The sequence below is a fragment of the Eublepharis macularius genome, chromosome 18 (assembly GCF_028583425.1).
Source record: "Eublepharis macularius isolate TG4126 chromosome 18, MPM_Emac_v1.0, whole genome shotgun sequence".
Classification (NCBI taxonomy): domain Eukaryota; kingdom Metazoa; phylum Chordata; class Lepidosauria; order Squamata; family Eublepharidae; genus Eublepharis; species Eublepharis macularius.
Window position 1 is genome coordinate 23,105,619 of NC_072807.1, and position 21,516 is coordinate 23,127,134.

The 21,516-nt window shown below is 44.1% G+C and overlaps 1 protein-coding gene across 2 annotated transcripts in view; it reads right to left on the reverse strand.

Annotated features, from left to right (window-relative positions):
- NTRK3 (neurotrophic receptor tyrosine kinase 3) overlaps positions 1-21,516 on the reverse strand; it is a 409,536-nt gene that overhangs the window by 131,414 nt on the left and 256,606 nt on the right. For both annotated transcript variants that reach the window (XM_055002827.1, XM_055002826.1), the window contains one exon: positions 8,316-8,504. In XM_055002827.1, the coding sequence (XP_054858802.1) occupies positions 8,316-8,504 (189 nt within the window). The remainder of the gene's footprint in view (positions 1-8,315; positions 8,505-21,516) is intronic.

The window sequence follows — 21,516 nt, forward strand, 5'->3', positions numbered from 1 at the left end:
CCAGAACCACGGTGCCCCATGTGTGATTCCAAGATCTCAAAAGTAAAAGCAGATGCCTCCTGCTCATGACACAACCAGAAAAACTCAATGTACTCTACTGTGGGCTCTGGGATACCTGCCAGATAAGTTTCAGGTGGGTAGCTGTGTTGGCCTGTAGTAGAAGATTTGAGTCCAATAGCACCATAGAGACCAACAAGATTTCTAGGGTATAAGCTTTTGAAAGTCAAGCTTCCTTCTCCAGATAAGATATCCCAGTCATTCCTGTTGACTTCTATGCTCAAGATACATACTTACGGTCCATATTTTGGTTTACCCTCTCCTTTTCTGGATCCATTATTAGCCCAAACACAAGACATCAATTAAAATGAACGGGGTGAATATTAGGAGGCAGAGTGTTCACGTTGCAGCACAGGACCTTCTTCTCTCAGACTTAAGGTATTCCCAGGATTGGCTCCTCTAAAGCACTAGCAAGTGGTGGACTTTCATGGTTAGTTATCCATCCCTTCAGCAGTTGTCTGGTGCAATGCCATGTTATGTTTCAGAAGGGTAGATCTTGGTTGAACAGTAGGAGTGACTTTCTAATGGGAAAACCCATTTGAGGACCAATGGAACAAATGCAACCAAGTTCCAACAAAGTTAGATGGGCTCTCCTTCACTGGAGATCTTCAAGTGTGGGCAGCTATGCATTGTGGATGCCTTTGCTTTGGATTACTTGCACTGAGCCGATTGTTCAACTGGGTAGCCTATAAGGCCCCTTCCAGCTCTAGGAACATGTGCTCTCAGCTCCTTATACTGTACCTCACATTCTAGTGCCTGCTCAGAAAACCCTCCTATTGCTCCAGTTCTGAAACATGATCCTCCTTGCCCTACTGGACGGCTCCTCTGGCCTTCCCAGTAGAGTGGGGATCTCAGCCTCAGACCTTCCATATTAGCAGGGAATGGGATTGGACTCCCTAACTAAGCATTCGCCCACAGAAGTCTATACATTGCAAAGATCTGGGGAACATATTCCAGTATACATACTCAATACTTTTGGTACACACTGGTCAAAACCCTTTGGAGTCTTTGCTATGGGCCGAACTTGGTCTCCCTCAGTGGTGGCTGAGTAAGTTGATGAATTGTCCAACCAGTCAGATCTCAAGGCAACGTTTTACCCGACTTGTGTTCAGTGGTAGGTATCATTGTATACCCTGGCTAGAGCTGTGCTTCAGAATGACCCAATTGTAGTATGTCTTACGTTTTTTTTAAAACACTTGATTTACATACCGCCCTTCAGAACACCTTAACACCCATTCTGAATGGTTTACAAAGTCTGTTATTATTATCCTCACGACTATCACCGTGGGGCGGGTGGGGCTGAGAGAGCTCTGAGAAGCTGTGATTGACCCAAGGTCACCCCCTGGCTTCAAGCAGAAGAGTGGGGAATCAAACCTGGCTCTCCAGATTAGAGTCCTGCTGCTCTTAACCGCTACACTAAACTGGCTTTGTATCCAGGATAGGTTTTTTTAAATTGTATTTTTAATTTCATTTTAATTGTAATCTCTGTTAATTCTTGCATTTTATCTCCCTCTGATGCGCATATATGTTTTGAATGGTAATAGACTTTGGCCATGTGCCATCAACGGCTCTCTCTCTTTATTCTAGAGTGGAAATGAAATCCAGAGTTCAGGAAAAAGCTCAAGATTAAAATGCAAAACAAAAAGGCAAATCTGCAGTCAGATCTTAATTTTGGTTTGTTTCCTTGCAGAGCCTTCATTAATGAGGGAAGGGTCCTCTCCCTTGATGACAGAACTCTGCTTTGCCTGTTGCAAAAGGTTCCATCTTCAGTCCTTGGAATGTCCAGGGAAATTAACTCAGGTATCATTTATTGGGGAGGGAAGATGGCATAGTATAGCCTGATCTTGTCAGGTATCAGATGCTAAGGAGGTTTGGGTACTTGGATGGGGGATAACCAGGGCAGCATATGCTGAGAAAGACAATGGCAAACCACCTCCCTTTCCCACTTCCTTTCAAATCCCCTTTCTGGGGTCTCCATAAATACATATGTAATGTTTATTGGGAGACACGCTTCTCTGCCTAAGAGCCACTGCTAAATCAGAGCAACCAACACTGAGCTAGAGGGAACTATAACAGAAGGCAGATTTATATGTTCATAAGGACACTGTACTGGAGAAACAGCTACAGACCTATTGCACATAAGATGCACCCCTGTTTTGGTAGCGAGAAGCCATTTTCCATATTTCATCTGCAATTCCATTATGCTGAACTAAGCGGCTTGGAATAAACATCCGTCATCTCTGCTGTCCTTTTTCCCCACAGAGTGATAAGCAATGTTTGTTAGTATAGAGGGTGGCAGAAATCTATATCACGCTGATGTACTATTAATAGCACATTAAGCGTATACAGTCCTCTTTCTTCATTTCAGCTCGGTAACCTAGATCGGCGTGTCCTTTTGCTCAGAAAAGGAACAGTGACACAGGCTAGCCAACCCAGCTGGGAATGCTACAGAAAGGGAGGCAGGAGCCCAGGCTCAGAAAAGAATGCAGATGTCTCCCGAGCTTGAATGAAAAGCTCTTCTCTATATTCTGTTGTGCAGTAGGGTAGTAAAGAAATGGAGGGTTATAGAATACCATGGTGAGTCCTGAAAGATTCAAGCTCTCATTTGGGATTTTACACATGGAAAAACACAAACTTTTGTGTTAAAAAGAATTAAAAGTATCTAGGCAGATCATGAGAGGGAAGGCAGGAAGGCTTACATCAGTGCTTAGTTCTCATGGCCCCTTCTTACATGCCCAGGGTAAGGCCAATCACCACGTTGGGATCAAGAAGCCATTTTCCCAAGGCCAGTTTGGCTATGGATCCTGATGGTGTTTTGCCATCTTCTGGGTATGAAGCAGGGGTCACTGGGTATGTGTGTGTGGGGAGGTTGTTGTGAATTTCCTGCATTGTCCAGGTACTTGGACTAGACAACCCTAGAGGTCCCTTCCAACCCTATGATTCTAAGAGGATGAGACAGATTCATGGAGGATAGGTCCATCAATGGCCACTAGCCATGGCGAGTAAAGGGAACCTCCATATCCAGAGGCAATAATCCTCTGAACCCCCGTGCTAGGAGGCAATGTCAGGGCCATGGTCTCTATGCTGTATTCGTTGGCCCACTGGGGCAACTGGTAGGCCACTGTTTGAAATATGATGCTGGACTAGATTGGTCATTGCTCTGATCCAGCAGGGCCCTTCTTAGGTTCTTATGAGCCACAGTTCATTGTTGAAGTTCTGGGAGATAAATTTCATTATTCCAGAAATGTGAGCGTGTTTGGAATCATTTTGGATATCCAGGAGTTGATCCAAAACAGTTAAGTTCTGGTTTATTTTCTGCTCAGATATATCCAAAATAAGCAATTCCACGTAACAAACAGGCTTGCTCCTTTTTCATTGGGGTGTCCCAGATTATATGGGGGGAGGGGAGACATATTATGGAAGTACAGGTAGTAATACGGTTGGAATATATAATGCACATATTGAAATGCACATCATGTGCACATCCATGCATATAGAGATCACAGAGTTCACCGTGAGCCATTGGAACCTAAACTTTAATGTTGCAAAACTGCTGATCAAGTGCAGAACAGAATGAGTGACATCTGTAGCCCTAGCCCGATATCTACCCCAGAGCATTGCGTACTTAGAATTCAAAGCTAAGTTCCCCCCTCCTCTCACCTACGCAGCCCTTCCCTCTGAAATATTCCATCAAACCCCTTGGCTGTACAGGATCTCTGGTAATCCAAAGAATCTCAGCCTGAGACCTTTCCAATACAGAACAGGCTAAGTAAACAAATGTCCATCACCATAAGTGTGCCACAGCTGACCGCAAGAGAAATTCCAAGGCATCATGGTTCAGAAAGCACACTAGTATTGGCACATTCTAGGAACACAAAAGGAAAAAGAGAGAAATCGACGTTTGAGAAAAGCCACATAGACTGGTGTCGTTCTTGGCTTTTCTCTGCCTAGTCAGACCAATCTACCACTTCTGCACAAAACAGTCCAGAATAAATACGTTGTAATCAAAGCTGAAGCAGAGTGCAATTAAGTGGATGCAGCCCATTGCTTGGGTGATTGAAGCATCGCCATCGTTCCACGGGTTTGCTCCAAATTACAAACCTTAAGTCTTCTACTTTGTCTACCAGCAACCAGTGCCTATTTCAAACAATGGGGTGATCCCGAGGGGAACATTCCACAATGGAAGGAAGGGGTGATGTGCACAGAAACCATTACTTCACTTTAACAAGCCCTTAATAGAGACGTTAATTCTTGAGCTGCTCCCGCTGAGAAGGGAGTTAAACGGCAGAGAATGTCGAGATTCAGTCTCCCTCTTCAAGGAAGGGCTTTCACCCGCTGCTCTCAAACTCTTCTATGCTTATTTTTATTTACACCCTGAATTTCTCCCGATGAGGACCCAAAGCAACTTCTCACCTTGTTCACCCCTCCTCCACCCTATCTGTAAAACAACAACAGCCTTGTGAGGTAGGTTAGGCAGAGAGCATGTGACTTGCTCAAGGTTGGCAACAAGATTTCAAGGTAGAGGAGGGATTCAAGCCCAGTTCTCCAAGGTTTTACTACAACACTCAAACCACTGTGCCACCCTGGCTCTCTTTTATCTACCTATCCATTTTTTTATACCACTCATCTTCCAAGGACCACTAGATGGTTAACCTATGTCTCCCCACTCCCTTCATTTTGTTCTTGCCACAACCCTGTGAGGTAGGTAAAGCCAAGAGACAGTAAGCGTTCTAAGGCTACCCAAAATACTGCATGTCGGCATAGCATTTGAATCCCAGTCTCCCAGATTCTAGTACAACATTTTAACCACTATGCCACACTGCAGTTCTGTGACAAATGCCACCAGAATAGGGCCTGTTCTTCCTCTCTTAGGTGGAGAGAAATCGCTTCTTTCCTAGATAACAGAGGGCACTGGCATATCCTTATTAGCGATGCTGCTAAAATTGTCCTCCAAATCCCCCCTCCCCTAGATTTGTAAATTACTTTGGATGTTCTGAATCACTCTGGATGTTCATTAGGGAATCCACCACTATTCTAGTTTTGGCTACTGAATTTTGCAATACGAATGTGCTCTTTGATGCAGCTTAGGTCCTCCCCCTCCCCCCCCCTAAGATTTCATGGTAGAGGAGGGATTCAAGCCCGGTTCTCCAAGGTTTTCTGCAACACTCAAACCACTGCACCACCCTGGCTCTCTTTTATCTACCTATGCATTTTTTATCCCACCCATCTTCCAAGGACCACTAGATGGTGAACGTACGTCTCCCTCTTCCCTTGATTTTGTTCTTGCCACAGCCCCGTGACGTAGGTAAAGCCAAGAGACAGTGAGCCTTCTATGTGCCTCCTTGCCAAAGGAAAATAAGGAAATGTATTGCTGCACATGAGTTGAGTGTGAACACATCAGAGCAAGGCATGTGTACCGTATCTTCCTTCTCGGGTCTAACTGAGCAGACAGAGTAACAGAAGCATCAATGTAGTCTTTCAAAAGGGGAGACTGCCCTAGCTAATAAATGCTCTAGCTAATAAATATCTCTCAATGTAGAAAACCAGAACATCAAGGAGAAGGTTCAGTTTAGCCTTATATTTTGATATGCACGGAGTCTTTGGCGGGGAACATTCATGTGTAAAAATAACAAACAGTATTCTGAAGACACATAGGCTGATTCCGCACACATTGGATAATGCACTTTCAATGCACTTTGTTAATCTTTTGAGGTGGATTTTTTGTTCCGCACACCAAAAAATCTGTTCCAAATGAACTATAAAGAGGATTGGAAGTGCATTATCCAACGTGTGCGGAATCACTCATAGTCTAGGAAATTCTTCACCACTTGGTTCTGCTTAATATACGTATATATGTCAAAGGAGAGAAGAAATGGGAGATTAATGTGGGTGCCTGGTTCACACATATAGACTTCAAGAGTTAGGTTGTAGTTGTTACATTGGACAACTTTGCCTAATGTTACATGGAACTAAAAAATGTATGACTGCCAAAGGATTAGAGATTTTAGCTGATTACAAAAGCAGATAGTTTAAATAAATGTGCATCTCACGTGTTAATACAGGGGCCATTTCATATCCTGAAGAGTATGCAAGAGAATTTACAGCTGAACAAATAAAAACTACCACTTATTCTCAGAAAGTAAAGGCCAAATCTAAGAGTCTTCTTCTTCTTCTTTTTTTTTAAAAAAAATCCACATTACATTAGCAAGTCAAAACCAAAATAATTTCAACCTCATCCGCTTTTAAAAATTTCAGCTGAATAAAATTGGCCTTTAAAAGCTGGAGACTGAACTTTTTTAGTAAGTGTGAAAAACATTTCTGTGTTCCTGTGATCATACAGTATTCCTTGCAAAAAGTCTGCTTGCTTATTTAAATTATCCACATTTGCCCTGTGCGATGTCATCATGCAGCCAAATCTAATTGACTACATGGAACACAGGCATCTCCTCCTTTGAAGCACGTGATCCCTAACTTGATGGGATCACTCATGTGACTTATTCAGAAAGAAAGGAGGAAAAGGAGAAAACTGCACCCAGAAAGCAGCATTCAAGTAAAACAGTAGTGTACAACAGGATGGGAAAAGAGCACCTATTTTCACTGTCTAAGTCATTTTCAAAAGAAATAGTCACCCTACCCAAAATCAAAATTTTTACTGAAAAATGTAAATTGGTGAATATTTGGCACAGCCCTAGTTAGAGTTAATCAACTGACATTAGTTGATTAATCTGATTACATTTCTTAAAATTTTCAGACCGACAGAAAGAGTACAGTACTTCTGGCCTAATGCATGTATGGATTTGAACAGTTTTCAACTTATATCCCTTGATCCTTAACAAACCTGCAAACATTTCTTGAAAGTGACCTTTCTCCGAATATTCCCCACCGCTAGGAACACAGTGATAATAACCATCCTGTTTCTCCACAGTCGTGATCAGATGCAAGAAACACAGACAATGCCAAGCGCATGAATGGGAAAGCACATGAGACAGTGTGGGGAAAGGGAGGGGAGAGATGCCGTAACCTTTCATATGGTTTGGTTTGGAGCCATTTTGGACAATCTGAAACGCTGAGGACATGAAGTGACCAACGCTATGCACTCAAGATGATTATATTTTTAATTGATGTGGATTATGAGGGCTCGTAGTCAACAGGATGATTTATTGCTCAGCAAAGATGTTATTTGCTTCACTGGAAGGAGTTCTATGTTCAGGTTTAAGGACATGGATAGAGCTACCTTCTGCACAGAAGAACCAAGGGACAAGAAATGAACCTCTCAGGTTAATGACACTGTGATGAAAAACAATCCTGTATCTGTCAGCTGGTTTAATAACAACAGGTTTATTGTTTTGCAAATTGAATAGAGTAAATTTGTCCTATTTAGAAAAAAAAATGATGCCAATATCAAATATATTGCTCTGGATGAGCCACATTCCAAAAAAACCCCTAACTTTTCCAAATTAGCAATCAAAATGTTATTAGCTTAAAGAACAAATGTGAGCCTTGTTCTATAAAAGACGCTCCAATTACTGGAACTCTTTGGTGTTCTACTGCGGTTCTTTTTGTGGAGTCTTCAGAAATGTTGCATATCATGCAGAAGTTCTTGCACATCGTTTGCTGGGTTTTATGAACCAATTCTTTTGGGCTATTTGCATTCTAATCAACATTAATGTAATATGGAGTTTGATCCTTCTGTCCATATGTATGATATATATTTTTCATTACTCGTTCATTATCATGAATGGTTCAATTTCCTGCTTCTTGTGTCTCTATGCACAAGCATTGTGAAGGAAACCAACTGGCTGATATGGTCTTAAGACCTCTCGGCGGTCTTGATCTACGGAGATTTTTGCGTAGTCACTCTTTAAGATGATGGCCTATGTGCTTCAAATAAGTAGAATCTTAAGACGAGTCAGGCTTCTCTTACTGTACCCTGAATAAAAAGGGCAACCCCCTTGTACTCTCTCACAGGGATCTCCTGTTCCAGGTTCGAGGAAATCAATGCCAAAACTACAGCAAGAGATGACTGGCTGGTGAAGCTAACAATTCTGAAATGCCTATATGTATGTTGTGTTTTTTTTATATAGGACACGAGATTCACTTCTGGTTTCTGGACCATACAAGACTCCCTTTCCTCCCGCACAACCCCACTTCCTTAAAACTCAACTCACTTCTCCTTCCTACCTACCTCTGCTTCTCTCCTTACCTGCTCTATTCTTATCCTGGAAGAAATAAGGAAAGAAAATAGTACAGACACTTACATGTATCTGGCTTATGACAGTTGTGGCCTTGCCGGAAGTACTGTGGGTTCTCGATGACGGGGATACGGGTCATGCCAATTACTACCGTGTCTGGGCCAGCGTCCAGTGATGAAGGTGCTGTGATACCATGGTTGATGTGATGAAGAGGGCTGGCAGAATCTTCTTCCCCACTGATCACAGCAACAGGACCTAGAAACAAACAAACAAACACTAATGATGAGACTGCAGAGATCGTAGTGGTTCATTAGGCCTTCCACCCAGAATGTTACATCACCATAAAGCCAATAAAGACATTGCCTTCACCATATATTCTAATGCTCTGTGCTTGTAAGAAACCAATTGTAAACGTTTGCATCAACTGGCTTTTGTTTACAAAAGGGACCCAGGGGCCCAACCAATTAATGGGTAGGTGGTCCATAGAAGACTTGTTCTTGATTATGTCCAAGTTCAGCCCAAAATATGTTATTATTGTTCTAGGGATTGTGACAGCATAATTTAGAAGTCATTAAAAGTCCACCATTGTGTAACCCAGGGTTCCCCATCATTGTACCTGTGGGCACCATAACACCCATCGATACTTCCCTTGGCGCTCACAGAGCTTTTCAGAAAGTGGGCGAGGGGTGTAGTAAGACAAGGTTTGTTATTGGCTCCCCTCATTCAAATGAGTTTTCTACTAGAGGATCAGGAAGAATGGTAAACACCTAGGCTTTTCTTAGTTAGTGTGTGGTTCCATTTCCCCTTCAAGCTCTCCTTCTTTCTAGAAGGTGCAAGGAGAGAGGCATTTCATTCAACTCTGCCTTCTTTGGCAGCCATTTTGGGTTTGGCGTTGCCTCCTGTGGCAGCCATTTTGATGTGGTTCTCACCCCCTACTCTAAATATGCTCACAGGTTCCAAAAGGTTGGGACCCTCTGGTGGGGTTGGGACCTCCTTCCACTTCCACAAGAGTCACCACGTACATGGAGGATTGAGTAGCCTTAACCTGATATTGCTTACCATAACTGGGTTTTCCTGAAGGGACCAACTAACGTCAACAAAGTATATGCAGAAACGGCATATGCTGTACATCTAAATTGCCTACAAAAAAAGTACACCGTGGGCGCATTGCAAACGAGCCCATCAAGTCAATAACTAAAACCTGAGAACGGAAACAGTTGATGTCAACACAAATGAAAAGAAACAAAAGAACAGTTGCTCATCACTAGAAAAAGAATGCCCAAGGACACAGCGGAGTCACAAGGGGAATTTTTCAGCATCCCAGGTGACTGTCTGTTATTTAAAAAAAAAATTCCCATTCTCACACTGTTTTAAATGTAGCAGACATGTGAAGAAGAAATGTGTCTGTCCCAATCACATCTAGGCTAGCCCTTAGTTTTCTGAAATGATGAGTCCATAGCTCTCTAGACTGAATGGAACAGGATATAACCAATGCATGGATTGGATGTGCAGGATCATGGCCTTCAAGCCCTACCTTTGATCATCTGGATCATCTGAACAAAATCTACACCAATATAAGCAAGAACATGCTTAGAAGCACTTCATGTCTATCAAGTCAACAGCCAGCTTGGTGTACTGGTTAAAAATTGGACTGGGAACTGAGAGGTTCAAACGGGACTGGGAACCATGGGGCAGTCACTCCCTCTCAGCCTGACACACCACACAGGGTTGTTGTGAGGAAAAAATGGAGGAAAAGCAACCGGTGAACACCATTTTGAGAGGACCCTTGGAGAAAGGACAGGACATGTACTAAATAATACTCTCTAAGGAACCTTAGCCCAGCATCTGACAAAGGAAGCTTCAAAAGCTTATACTCTGGGAAATCTTGTTAGACTTTAAAGTGTTATATTAGACTCAAATCTTGCTGTTTTAATAATAATAACATTCGATTTATATACCACCCTTCAGGACAACTTAATGCCCACTCAGAGCGGTTTAGAAAGTGTGTTATTATTATCCGCACAACAATCACCCTGTGAGGTGGGTGGGGCTGAGAGAGCTCTGGGAAGCTGTGACTGATCCAAGGTCACCCAGCTGCCTTCAAGCTGAGGAGAGGGGAATCACACCTGGCTCTCCAGATTAGAGTCCTGCCGCTCTTAACCACTACACCAAACTGGCTCTCTATTGCTGACCAATATGGCTACCCATCTGACTCTACCCTGTATGTCTCCATGGTGCAGTGGTGATGAGTATACCCTTTGCATGTGTGTCAGCTCTGAACACAAGAGGGAAAACATTCAAAAGCTTGTTGTTGGTCTGGGGCCAACAGGTGCCAGTTCACACTTCCACGGTTGCTTCAGCCAACCAGAGAGACAGTGTAGTGTAGTTGTTAGAGTGCTGTCCTGGGATCTGGGAGACCCAGGTTCAAACCCCAACTCTGCCATGAAACTTTGGGCCAGTCATTCTGTCTCAGCTTAATCTACCTCACAGGGATGTTTTTTGCGAAGAGGAAACAGAGGTGGGGAGGATGAATCTTGTCATCCACTTTGGGTTCCCATCAGGGAGATAAGTGGGATACAAGCATCTAAATAAATAAGTTCTGTTTGCAGCCCTCTGAACCAGGCTTCTATTGGGATGACTGGCAAGTGGCGAGGCGCTGCAGGAAAAGAATAATCCATCATCAAGCTCAGAGGAGGAGGGAGGGGGGGGAAAGACACACTCGTTGGCTCCTTAATCAAGGCGCTGCAATTTATTCATACAACACAGAGAAGAAAAATCTACGCCAAGAGAAGTTTCTCTTCTGTTTTGTCAAAGCTGCCAGGGGCTAACAGAAGGTCAACACTAGATGAGGAAGAGCCGCTGCATTCACACTTCAAATACATTCAAAAGGCCTGTCTTTTACCTGCGCCAAGGAGAGAGAGAGAGGGGGAAGAAAAGGATCTCTCGGCTGTCGCTAATCTATTTCTAATTGCACAATTACTTTATTATGGAACACGAGCAACAAAGAAGAGAGTCTTCCAGTCATTTGAGACTCTCGGCGCTTTCCGAGAGCATCCGGAGAATGCTGGCTCCGTCTGCATTAATCTATTGTCAAAAAGAGGAGGAGAGGGGGAAAAAAATAGAAGCTTGCTCATTTTTCAAGACTTCAAGTATTGTTTGTTCTTCCAAGTGGGACATAATAAAGTTGTTGTGTAATTAGCAGGACTCCTGGCAGGTGTGACAGGTGTTTTACTTACAAGCAAGAGGCTTCTTTCTTGCCTGCCTCCCCTTCCTTATTGTTAAGTTCAAGTTTAAAAGCTCTGAGTTTCGTGATCAGTTGCTTACAGTAGTGGGGGGGGGGAGCAATGTTAAAGCATGATAAGGAGTTGATCCCTGCCACAATATGGGGAGGGGCTGTGGCTCTGTGGAAGAGCATCGGCTTGGCATGCAGAAAGCTCCAGGTTCAATCCTCAGCATCTCCAGCTCAAAGGATTTGGCAGTAGGTGATGCGAAAGACATTCACCTGAAACCCTGGAGAGCGGCTGCCTGCCAAAACAGACAATACCTGACCTTGATGGGCCGCTCTGATTCCGTATAAGGCAGCTTCATGTGTTCATATTGGCCAATAATCCTTCTAATGCCTCTGTGCTTCTCCATAAACCAAGGGGAAATGAAAAGATGAAGCAAGCATTTGTTTTAGACTAGCAAAAGACCTGCTGTGCATTAATATGTGAGTGATAAGCCTTTTGTTTTTCCAATATAAACATGTGTTATGGAGGGTAGATGCTGGACCGATGAAGCCTTCCTATACTGAGAGAGTCCACTGGCTCATCTAGTTGGGTTGCCCTGTAAATCATTATTTCATTGTATGAACTGAAGTTCATAATTTCATTGTTCAGTTCATACAATGAAATTATGATTTACAGTGCAACCCTATGCTGAGTTATTCCAGTCTAAGCCCATTGGAAGCAATAGGCTCAGCCTGGAGTAAACTTGCTTAGGATTGCACTGCTAGGGTTAGTTGGTTGTCTGAGCATGGGCCTTTCCACAGTTTGAAGTTGACTACAACTAACTACAGGAAGGGAAACAGGAAATGGAGGCCTCTTTATACAAGAACCCTCCACACAGCATCTTCTTTTCATCGCCAAGACCCAAATCTTTTTTCAATGTGAGTCACAAAAAGTCAGAGCTAGAAACCAGATATGATGTGATAAAGAAAGGGTCCATACTGCATGCCAAAGGTTCTAGGTTCAATTTTTGTCATTCTTCAGTGGCTGCCAATCAAATTAGACAACACTGCATTGGATGGCAAATGATCTGGTTTGCTATCAAGGCAGATGTGCATGTTCAAAAAAATGTCTATAGATCAATTGGCTTAGACAAGGCAGCTAAGCCAGACGTTAAAGAAAAAAAGAATCTGTTAGTCCCCACCCTCTCCTCTAATTCTAGGCATTTTGGATGTTTTGCATATAATTAAATATATTTGTGTATTTAAAAGAGCAAAGGCTCTTCTGCCCAATTTTAAACCCAGTCTAGCTGTAGTCCTCTGGCCGGCTCAACCTTCAGGCAAGGGCATGAGCAATTCTTAATTCCTCATCCATTTTGCTACGTCGGCATATATAACTAAGCAATGATGTTATTGAGAAGATCGATATGGTATCGATCTTTTAAACTTCAGCTGTAAGGGCAGAGAGAGTCCACAAGAGAAGCCGCAAGAGAGCTGGATTCGAGAACCTAACAGCTGGGTGGTTTCTCCCACTGATCACAGAAAAGCAAAGTTAGAACATCTTTGCTTCTATTTACAAACCACTGATAACACTGAAAGTGAAGACAGCTTGGTAGGCAGCAGTGGGAATCCATTGAGAAAAATGGGCTACCCTGGCATGAAGATAACTTTGCAAGGAGGGATCATAATCCAAAGACTGCACAGTAATTATGTTCACACCCAGCTTTTCAGTCAAGGTTGGTTCTCAGAGTGGTTTACAGCTATTAAAAGACAACACACCATTTCCACATATCAAGGTATGTGAATGTAATGCAGAAGAGCAGTCTCTTCTGAGAGCGAGCATGGCGTAGTGGTTAGAGAGTTAAACTAAGCTCTATAAGACCAGTTTGAAATCCCCACTCTGCCATGAAAGATCACTGAGTGAACTTGGATCTGTTACTCTGTCTCAACCTGACCTACCTCAAAGGGCTGTCATTGTAAGGCTAAAATGGAAGAGGGGAGAATGATATTATAAGTCACTTTGAGTTTCCCATGGGGAGGAAAGCAGGACATAACTATCTAAATAAGTAAATAGAAATTCTGGTGCTGGATGGTGAATTCCATGCCCTGGGCTTCAAAATCTTCCCTCCATGGAGAGAGAACTTGAAAGCTAGAAATACACCCCAACATTAATTTTCCTTTACATCTGTTCCCTTATGGGCATCTATCTGCAGACATAGATCCACCGGAGTTAACCGTCTTAGTCTATAGTTGCAAAGTAGTAAAGAGTCCAGTATCACTAAGACTAACCAACTTTATTGTAGCATAAGCTTTCGACAACCACAGCTCTCTTTGTCAGCATGCCTCTATAGACAGAGAGATTAGGAATGCATACAGTAAGCAGACAATTGTTGGGAAGTCCAAGCCAAAGACGTGCCTGGGTCAGTCTATTTCTCCTTGCTGGAGTGTTTCCATTCAGTAGAGGTGTCAAACATCCCGACAGGCAGAGTTGTTCTCTGCCTCCACTTTTGACACCTACCAATTGTGAATATAGGTGATTCACACAGCTGGAGACCTCTCGGGACTGGATGTTTCTGAAGGCCCCCTGCTACATATGCATACCCCTTGAGCTGCCTGACAATCTTCTTTCCCTACCCTCTTTCCACTTGCCACCCTCATACATTCTCAGAGTCTACCCACCTCTATACCAGCTACCTGTTGCTCTACTAAAAAGAAACTCACTTTATCATTCACTCCTTCCATTGCAGTACTATTCACCATGTCTTGAAAAGATCTGGCACAGACATCACAGCCATGGATAACTAAGGGGGCAAATCATGCATGAAGTCACTGGCTGAATTATATGCCGTTTTATTTCTCTGAGTTGAATGACACATTATAAGAAAAATTCTCTCTCTTTCTTAGTTCTGCTTTCAAACTTTAGTTTATGACAGACCGAGGAATATGCTGCCAGTTTGGCTCACTGGTTGCAATTAGAGATGGGCACAAACTGAAATACGAACCAAAATTAAGCACGAACGAGGTCGGTTCATGGTTCGCGAACCATGGTTCATCAGATCCCATTTCTGATGAACCACCATGAACTTTTAGGCTGGTTCATTTGGTTCATTTTTTGGTTTGTCACTGCAGACAGCCTGGTGCCAATCAATCAGTTTCCTAGGCAACAGGGGACGGACTTCCTGCAGACCTTCTGCTGATCTGAAAGTGAACTTCTGCTGGCCCAGAAGTGACCTTCTGCTGACCTGGAAGTGATGATTTTCTGACCTAGATGTGACGTTTTCACAAACCAAACGAACCAGTTTGTGAACCAGGGGCAGGTTCGTGAAAGTTCATGGTTTGTGGTTCGTGAAATTTGACGAACCGTGGACTCCATATGATTCAGTTTCTTTCTGGTTCGTGCCCATCTCTAGTTGCAATCAGGGAGCTGTTCAGATGTCTCTGAATGAGTCTGAGTGTGTCTCTTTGCACAGCTACAGTGTTTTCTCACATGATTAAACTGATTTCCTGCAACTGCCCCCCCCCCCATTCACCTGTCTCTGCCTCTAATTGTTAAAAGGCACATAGTTAAAAGGGGGGAAATAAATTTGAGATGTTTGAGTTGAGAGTTCCTGCTTAGGTGTCTCTATATGCTTTGTTTGTTAACCCATGAACCTAGCTTTCACATATTAAAAAGGTAAGTTTAGATCAGTATCTTTTAAGCAACAATGAGCACCTATGTGCTCCCTATGTGACCCCTTCTTACATGCCCAGGGTAATGCCGATTGCCACTTTGGGGTCAGGAAGAAATTTTCCCCAGGCCAGTTTGGCTAGGGATCCTGATGGTGTTTTGCCACCTTCTGGGAATGGAGGTGTGGGGGGAGGTAGTTGTGAATTTCCTGCATTGTGCAGGGGGTTGGGATAGATGACTCTGGAAGTCCCTTCCAACCCTATGAATCTATGATTCTATGTGGAGGCTTTGGCAATCTCCTAACTTATTTCAGAGATGTTAAGTAATCAGTTATCTGATTATTAACAGAAAAACATGTTATCCAGAAAACCATACAATTTAGTGGTTCAAGAACTCACATCCCAGAACCAAGTAGGAACTTTGCTATAGAATTAAAGGCTCAGAGGTTACTGCTGACATGGAAGATTGCCAGTGTAAATTAGGCCTAGAGGCTGAGACAAAAAAAAAAGTTTGCTAGATTGTTGTTACAACAGACAGTGATACTTACTGGAAGAACCTGCACATAAACCATCTGGAATCAAGAGACAAGTTAAGTAATTTGTGCTTAAAAGCAAAGTATCTATTAGAGTCTCCTGTCCTGTGAATGCCCGAGAAATTGGGGTAAAGCAGATGCTAAGTAATGACTAGACTAGGATCTATTTGAGAAATTGTTGCATGACGCAACATGCCAAGACCATCAGAAAGAAGGTGAAACAGGAAATATTAGGAAACAATATACCTGGCTGAAGATTTATCAACTGACTGCAGTTAATTGTCTGAACCAGGTAGGGTTGCTAGTCCCCCGCTGGGGGCAGGGGATCCCCTGCTCCCACCCTCTGCCCCCACTTACCTTGCTGGCAGAGGAGGAACACACCTCCTGGGGGTGTGCTCTCGGGTGGCATGGCATGCTCCCACGGCCCCAATCTGGCTCAATCAGGCTGCGAAGCATGGGAGCACTGCTGCACTCCACAGTGACATGATCCAAGCTGATTCGGGAAGAATTCAGCCTGATTTGGGATGAATGCAGCCCAATCTAAACCCCTGCGGAGCACTCCCAGGGGTGGCTACGGCCCGCACGATGACATCACTTCTGGGAAGTGACATCATCACACAGGGTTGGGAGCGTGCACACACAAGGCACACAGGCGACTAAAGAGGAAGGAGGTAAGTGCCGGGACCCCACCTCTCGCCGGGAGGACAAGGGGACCTGGCAACCCTAGAACCAGGTGATGCTGCTTCACATGGGGAAGTGTTTTTTGCAGGAAGTTAATGTAACTGAGCTTTTGACCTGCTCATCTAAAGCATTAGCAACATTTCCCTTTAAAAATGGGTTGTCTGATCACTGGCAGCTCAGAGCATCTTAACGGCGGGAGAAACTCTATGAGATACCATCCCCAGAAAACAAGCTTGTTTCTAACAGTCTCCAACACCACACTGAAAAAGCCAAGCACAACTGGGAAAGGGGAGGTCTGCTAGTCACCCCCAAGAAGATGCAAAGGACTTTTGCTCTCTGCCACTGCAATGAACGTCAAGCCACCTCATAGTGCTCAGCTGGTACTTCTAAGGTAATATTCTGTATGCACTAGTGGTTCCCCGCATAGTGCCCATGTGCATGGCACCTGCCAATGTGTTTCAAGGAGCCTACTTCATTCTTCTCTCCAAGCAAAGAGGCAATCCTAGCATTTCTTATCAATGGGCTAAAAGGTAACGGTAGTCCCCTGTGCAAGCACCGAGTCATTACTGACCCATGGGGGGACGTCACATCACAATGTTTTCTTGGCAGACTTTTTGTTATAAGGTGGTTTGCCATTGCCTTCCCCAGTCATCTACACTTTACCCGCAGGAAACGGGGTACTCATTTTTCCGACCTCGGAAGGATGGAAGGCTGAGTCAACCTTTAGCCGGCTTTCTGAACCCGGCTTCCGCCAGGATCGAACTCAGGTCGTGAGCAGAGCCTGGGCTGCTGTACTGCCGCTTATCACTCTGCGCCACAGGGCTCTTAATCAATGGGCTGTCTCCATCATTAAGAAGATGCTTGGCTTGGAACCTCTCAGTGTTTTGTGATTGGACACGGCAGCCTTGTTTTTGTTTGTTTTTTGTGGCACCCGCTGCTTCTTCTCAAAATTTCAAAGAATGCATCCAAGTAAGGTTGGGGACGCTTAGTATACCCTTTACTTGCTGCAATCGCATGCTCAGTTAACTAGTTAGATTTATAAATCTAATGTGAAATGTGCATAGTGTGTCTTGATTCGGGTAGAACCCTGAAAAGAACCTAGGTCATTGTAAGCTTCTCGGAGGAGTGTGACTAAATAGCTAATCGATAAAAAAAAATTTCTGGAATCCCACTGACAGTCCTAGTTCAATCCCTGACTTTGGCTCCTCTGAGATCTAACACTTGTTTATTCCTCAGGGGGCACGCTCTAAGCCGGAGAGGATAGAAACTGCAACTCATAAAACAGAGTAAGTGAAAGGCCAACAAACACAATTAAAAATCTAGCCATGCTTGCAGATGGATTGCATTTACTATCTCATAAAAAGAGCCTTCATCCTGTCAGGCAAACAAAAGGAAATCAATTTCTTAATTTTTATTGGCAGACGTGGGCTGGGAGCCAACCTTGCACTCACTATCTTTGACTGCACTGGAGGCAGAGTGCTGATAGCTCGCCTTTGTCCCTCCTTTCTGATACAAAGGACGCTTCCCTGATCCTCTTGCTTTCAGAAAACCTCACTTTGCCCAGTCCTTTCTGCTGTGACATCCTCCTATGACATGCCATTAAAGTCCTGCTGATTTTAGCATTTCTTTGGAGCTCTCCTTCACTTTGCTTGTCTTTACACCACCCCTGTAATGACAGTCTATGTTGTGCCCATTTTACAGATGAAAGGAGAAGACTGAGAGACTGTGCCTTGCCCAAAGCTGACCCCAGTAAAGAGAATACAACCTCTTTATTCCTAGAAAACTACCTGGTCTCTGGATTTGCTGCTCATGCTTTGACATTCAACAATAACCTCACGGCATATGAAGGTGCTTTATATACTCAGATTATTAGACTATCTAAATGAATATTGCCCTGACCTGGATAGCTCAGGGGAGCCTAATCTCATCAGATCTCAGAAGCTAAGCTGGGTCGGCCTTGGTTAGTAATCAGATGGGAGACCTCCAACGAAGACCAGGGTTGCAGAGGCAGGCAATAGCAAAGCACCTCTTTTAGTCACTTGCCATGAAAACTCCACTAGAGTTTGCCATAAGTCAACTCTGACTTGAGGGCAGGATTTCATTTTGAACTCTATATGCTGAATCAAACCCAAGCTGCAGTCCTCTTTCTCATGAGTAAGTCCTGCTGAATAACATTAGATTTTATTTCTCAATGGACCTGTTTAGGATTGCTCTCGACAGTGACAGGATGATGGGCGGGGGGCTTCTCCTATATCACCCCTTCAGGCTTCAAAGCAGGCTGCACAGATCTGAATTTGAAAGTGGCACAAGGGGGAGAGGTCCTTCCCTCCACCAGTTTGGCCCTCAAATGGCTGCTTGAGATGATGAACCAGCTCTGTTCTCCAACCACTGCCTCACTCTGGTGCTAATGCCCCTAGAGAGTTATAATTTCTTATCTTCCGTCCAAGTTTCATCTCAGAGACAAAGCTGTGAGCTTCATGTGTTCTTTTCTGTCCAGCATCAATTTGCCAGACGTGCTGTTTTGGTCCAAAGCGGTCTGGCAACGCCACAAGCCCTCATTCCTTGGCTCGTCGCCTGCTTCCTGCCTCCCACCTGGTTCTTGCTCTCTGCCCAAAAACGCTGTCTGGAGGGCACCTTGAACTTTAGAACTGATACACTTTACAACGCCAAAGATGGGCAAGTTGTCAGGTAAAAGCCTATTAATCTTTTGGCTCGCTCATCTTTATCAGAGACACACCGTAAAAATGATGTAAGCGTTTCATTCATCAGAACTCCAGAGGGGGCGGGAGGAGATAGAGCGCGGGGGCCCGATTGATTTCCAGTGGGCCTGCTCTTTACCTTTAGGTGTAAATACAACAGCAAAATCAATCGGAATAACATCATATCTGCTTTTTAATATCTCCTGGTCATAAGGTGTGTTTTATATACTGTAGCTCTCCCTCCTCCATTTGGCCATGAACCTACCAACTTGTGCAGCTCACAGATAGCCATGCTTCATATGCAAAAAGACTATTGCTCTTCCCCTCTCTATATAGACTTGGATCTTTTCATAGATGCTGACTGACTCTTCCTTTGTTAACAACAACAACAACATTTGATTTATATACCGCCCTTCAGGATGATTTAACACCTACTCAGAGCGGTTTACAAAATATGTCATTATTATCCCTACAACACCCTGTGAGGTAGGTGGGGCTGAGAGAGCTCCAGAGAGCTGTGACTGACCCAAGGTCACCCAGCTGGCTTCAAGCGGAGGAGCGGGGAATCAAACCCGGCTCTCCAGATTAGAGTCCCACGCTCTTCACCACTACACCAAACTGGATAAAAAATGGCTGGCTGGTTTCCCTATTAGGAAACAATCTTCCTGGAATCAGGGAACAGCTACATTGACTCAGAGGTTCAAACCATCAGAATAATTATATAAGAATGACGATAGATAAAGGGACAAATAACACATAGTTTACCATGGAAAAGTGGATCAAAGAAACTTTACTGTTACTAAGGTTTACATGAAAAGCAGGACACCTGCTCCCCCACTCCAGCATTGTTGTAAAAACAGGCCTTATAGTAGGGGACTTTAGTAGGGATTTGGAAGAGCGCCTTTGCCAGTTGTGTTATATCTTTGCTGCGCATTTGTTATCCCTTCCTGTCCCAGATATAAAACTCAGCTTTGATCAGAGGTGCTCTCACCCCATGGCTTTCAACCTGCAGCTTTAGATGAGCAAGCGACTGAATCCATGTTCATCCCAACATGTAGTTTATTATTTGGTTGGCTAGTTTATTTCGTGTTGCAGTAAGACCTCTGTGCCCATTCAGGGAGAGAAGTGGGGAATGAATGAATGAATGAATGAATGAATGAATGAATGAATGAATGAATGAATGAATGAATGAATGAATGATAACTAGATGTCAGAACAGCCACATTAAAAAAAAAACCAGTTGGGGATAAATGTTGACTATAAAAAGGGGCTAGGCAGATTCATGGAGGAGAGGTCCATGGGTGGCCCCTAGCTGTAGTGATTAAACACAACCCCCAAATAAGAGGTAGCATACCTCTGAATACCATTGCTAGAAGGTAACATTAGGGAAGGGGTACCTACGCTCTGCTTATTTGGCCTTCCAGGGCAATTGGTTGACTACGGTCTGAAATAAGATGCTGCACTCGATGGACCAATGGTCTGATCCAGCAGGCTCTACTTATGTTATGTTCTAAAATTAACTTTCCAAGGATGCAACACCACCCTGCCTGGAACTTGCATGAGCGCTCCCTGCACAAGAAGAGAAGTCAAAATCCCCCAATGGCTGACATTGTCACTGTTGCTGCTGGGGCTGTAGCTGGGGCTGTGGCCACAGCTGCTCTCCCAGCAGTTGTTGGAGTCCTGGGTTTTACTGGAGCTGGATCTACAGCTGCAAGTATGATGCCAGCATCTGCTATTGCTAACGGTAGAGGAGTGGCTGCTGGAAACCTTGTTGCCACACTGCAGTCAGCTGGTTTTGCCCGTGTGTCAGTGATGACCACTGTTGCACAGGCAGCTGGAGGAGCACTGCTGGGGGTCTTGAGTTCCTTATTTTAAGAAAATAGGAAAAAGTGGCTCTGGGCTTTGGAAGAACAGGAGGCGCTCTTTGTGCTTCAAGATGACACTTGTCCATTAGCTAAGCAAAGCCAGCTCCACACAGGAAACTGAATAAGAGGTGCACACTACTTACCAATCTCTATTGTGTGTTTTCATATCTATGCCAGTGCAGCTTCAAGGATCCATTTTTTTACCCAAGCAAGCTTTTAACTTCAACTTTTAAAAAGGCGTGTCCAGGCTTTTTTTCAGGGGGAACGTGGGGGAACGGAGTTCCGGAACCTCTTGAAAATGGTCACATGGCTGGTGGCCCCGCCCCCTGATCTCCAGACAGAGGGGAGTTGAGATTGTCTGGAGATCAGGGGGCGGAGCCACCAGCTATGGGACCATTTTCTCCAAGGGCAACCCACTGAGTTCCACCACCTCTTTTCCCCGAAAAAAAGCTCTGGGCGTGTCTATATGGGAGCTCTTGCTGCTTTGAAGTTGGTAGTTTAGGGTGTGGGCGGAAGAAATCCTGCCTTGCTTTCCTGTATTTGCTCTCTCGGCCCCACCCACCTCGCAGGGTGTTTTGTTGCGGGGATAATAATGGCATACTTTGTAAACCGCTCTGA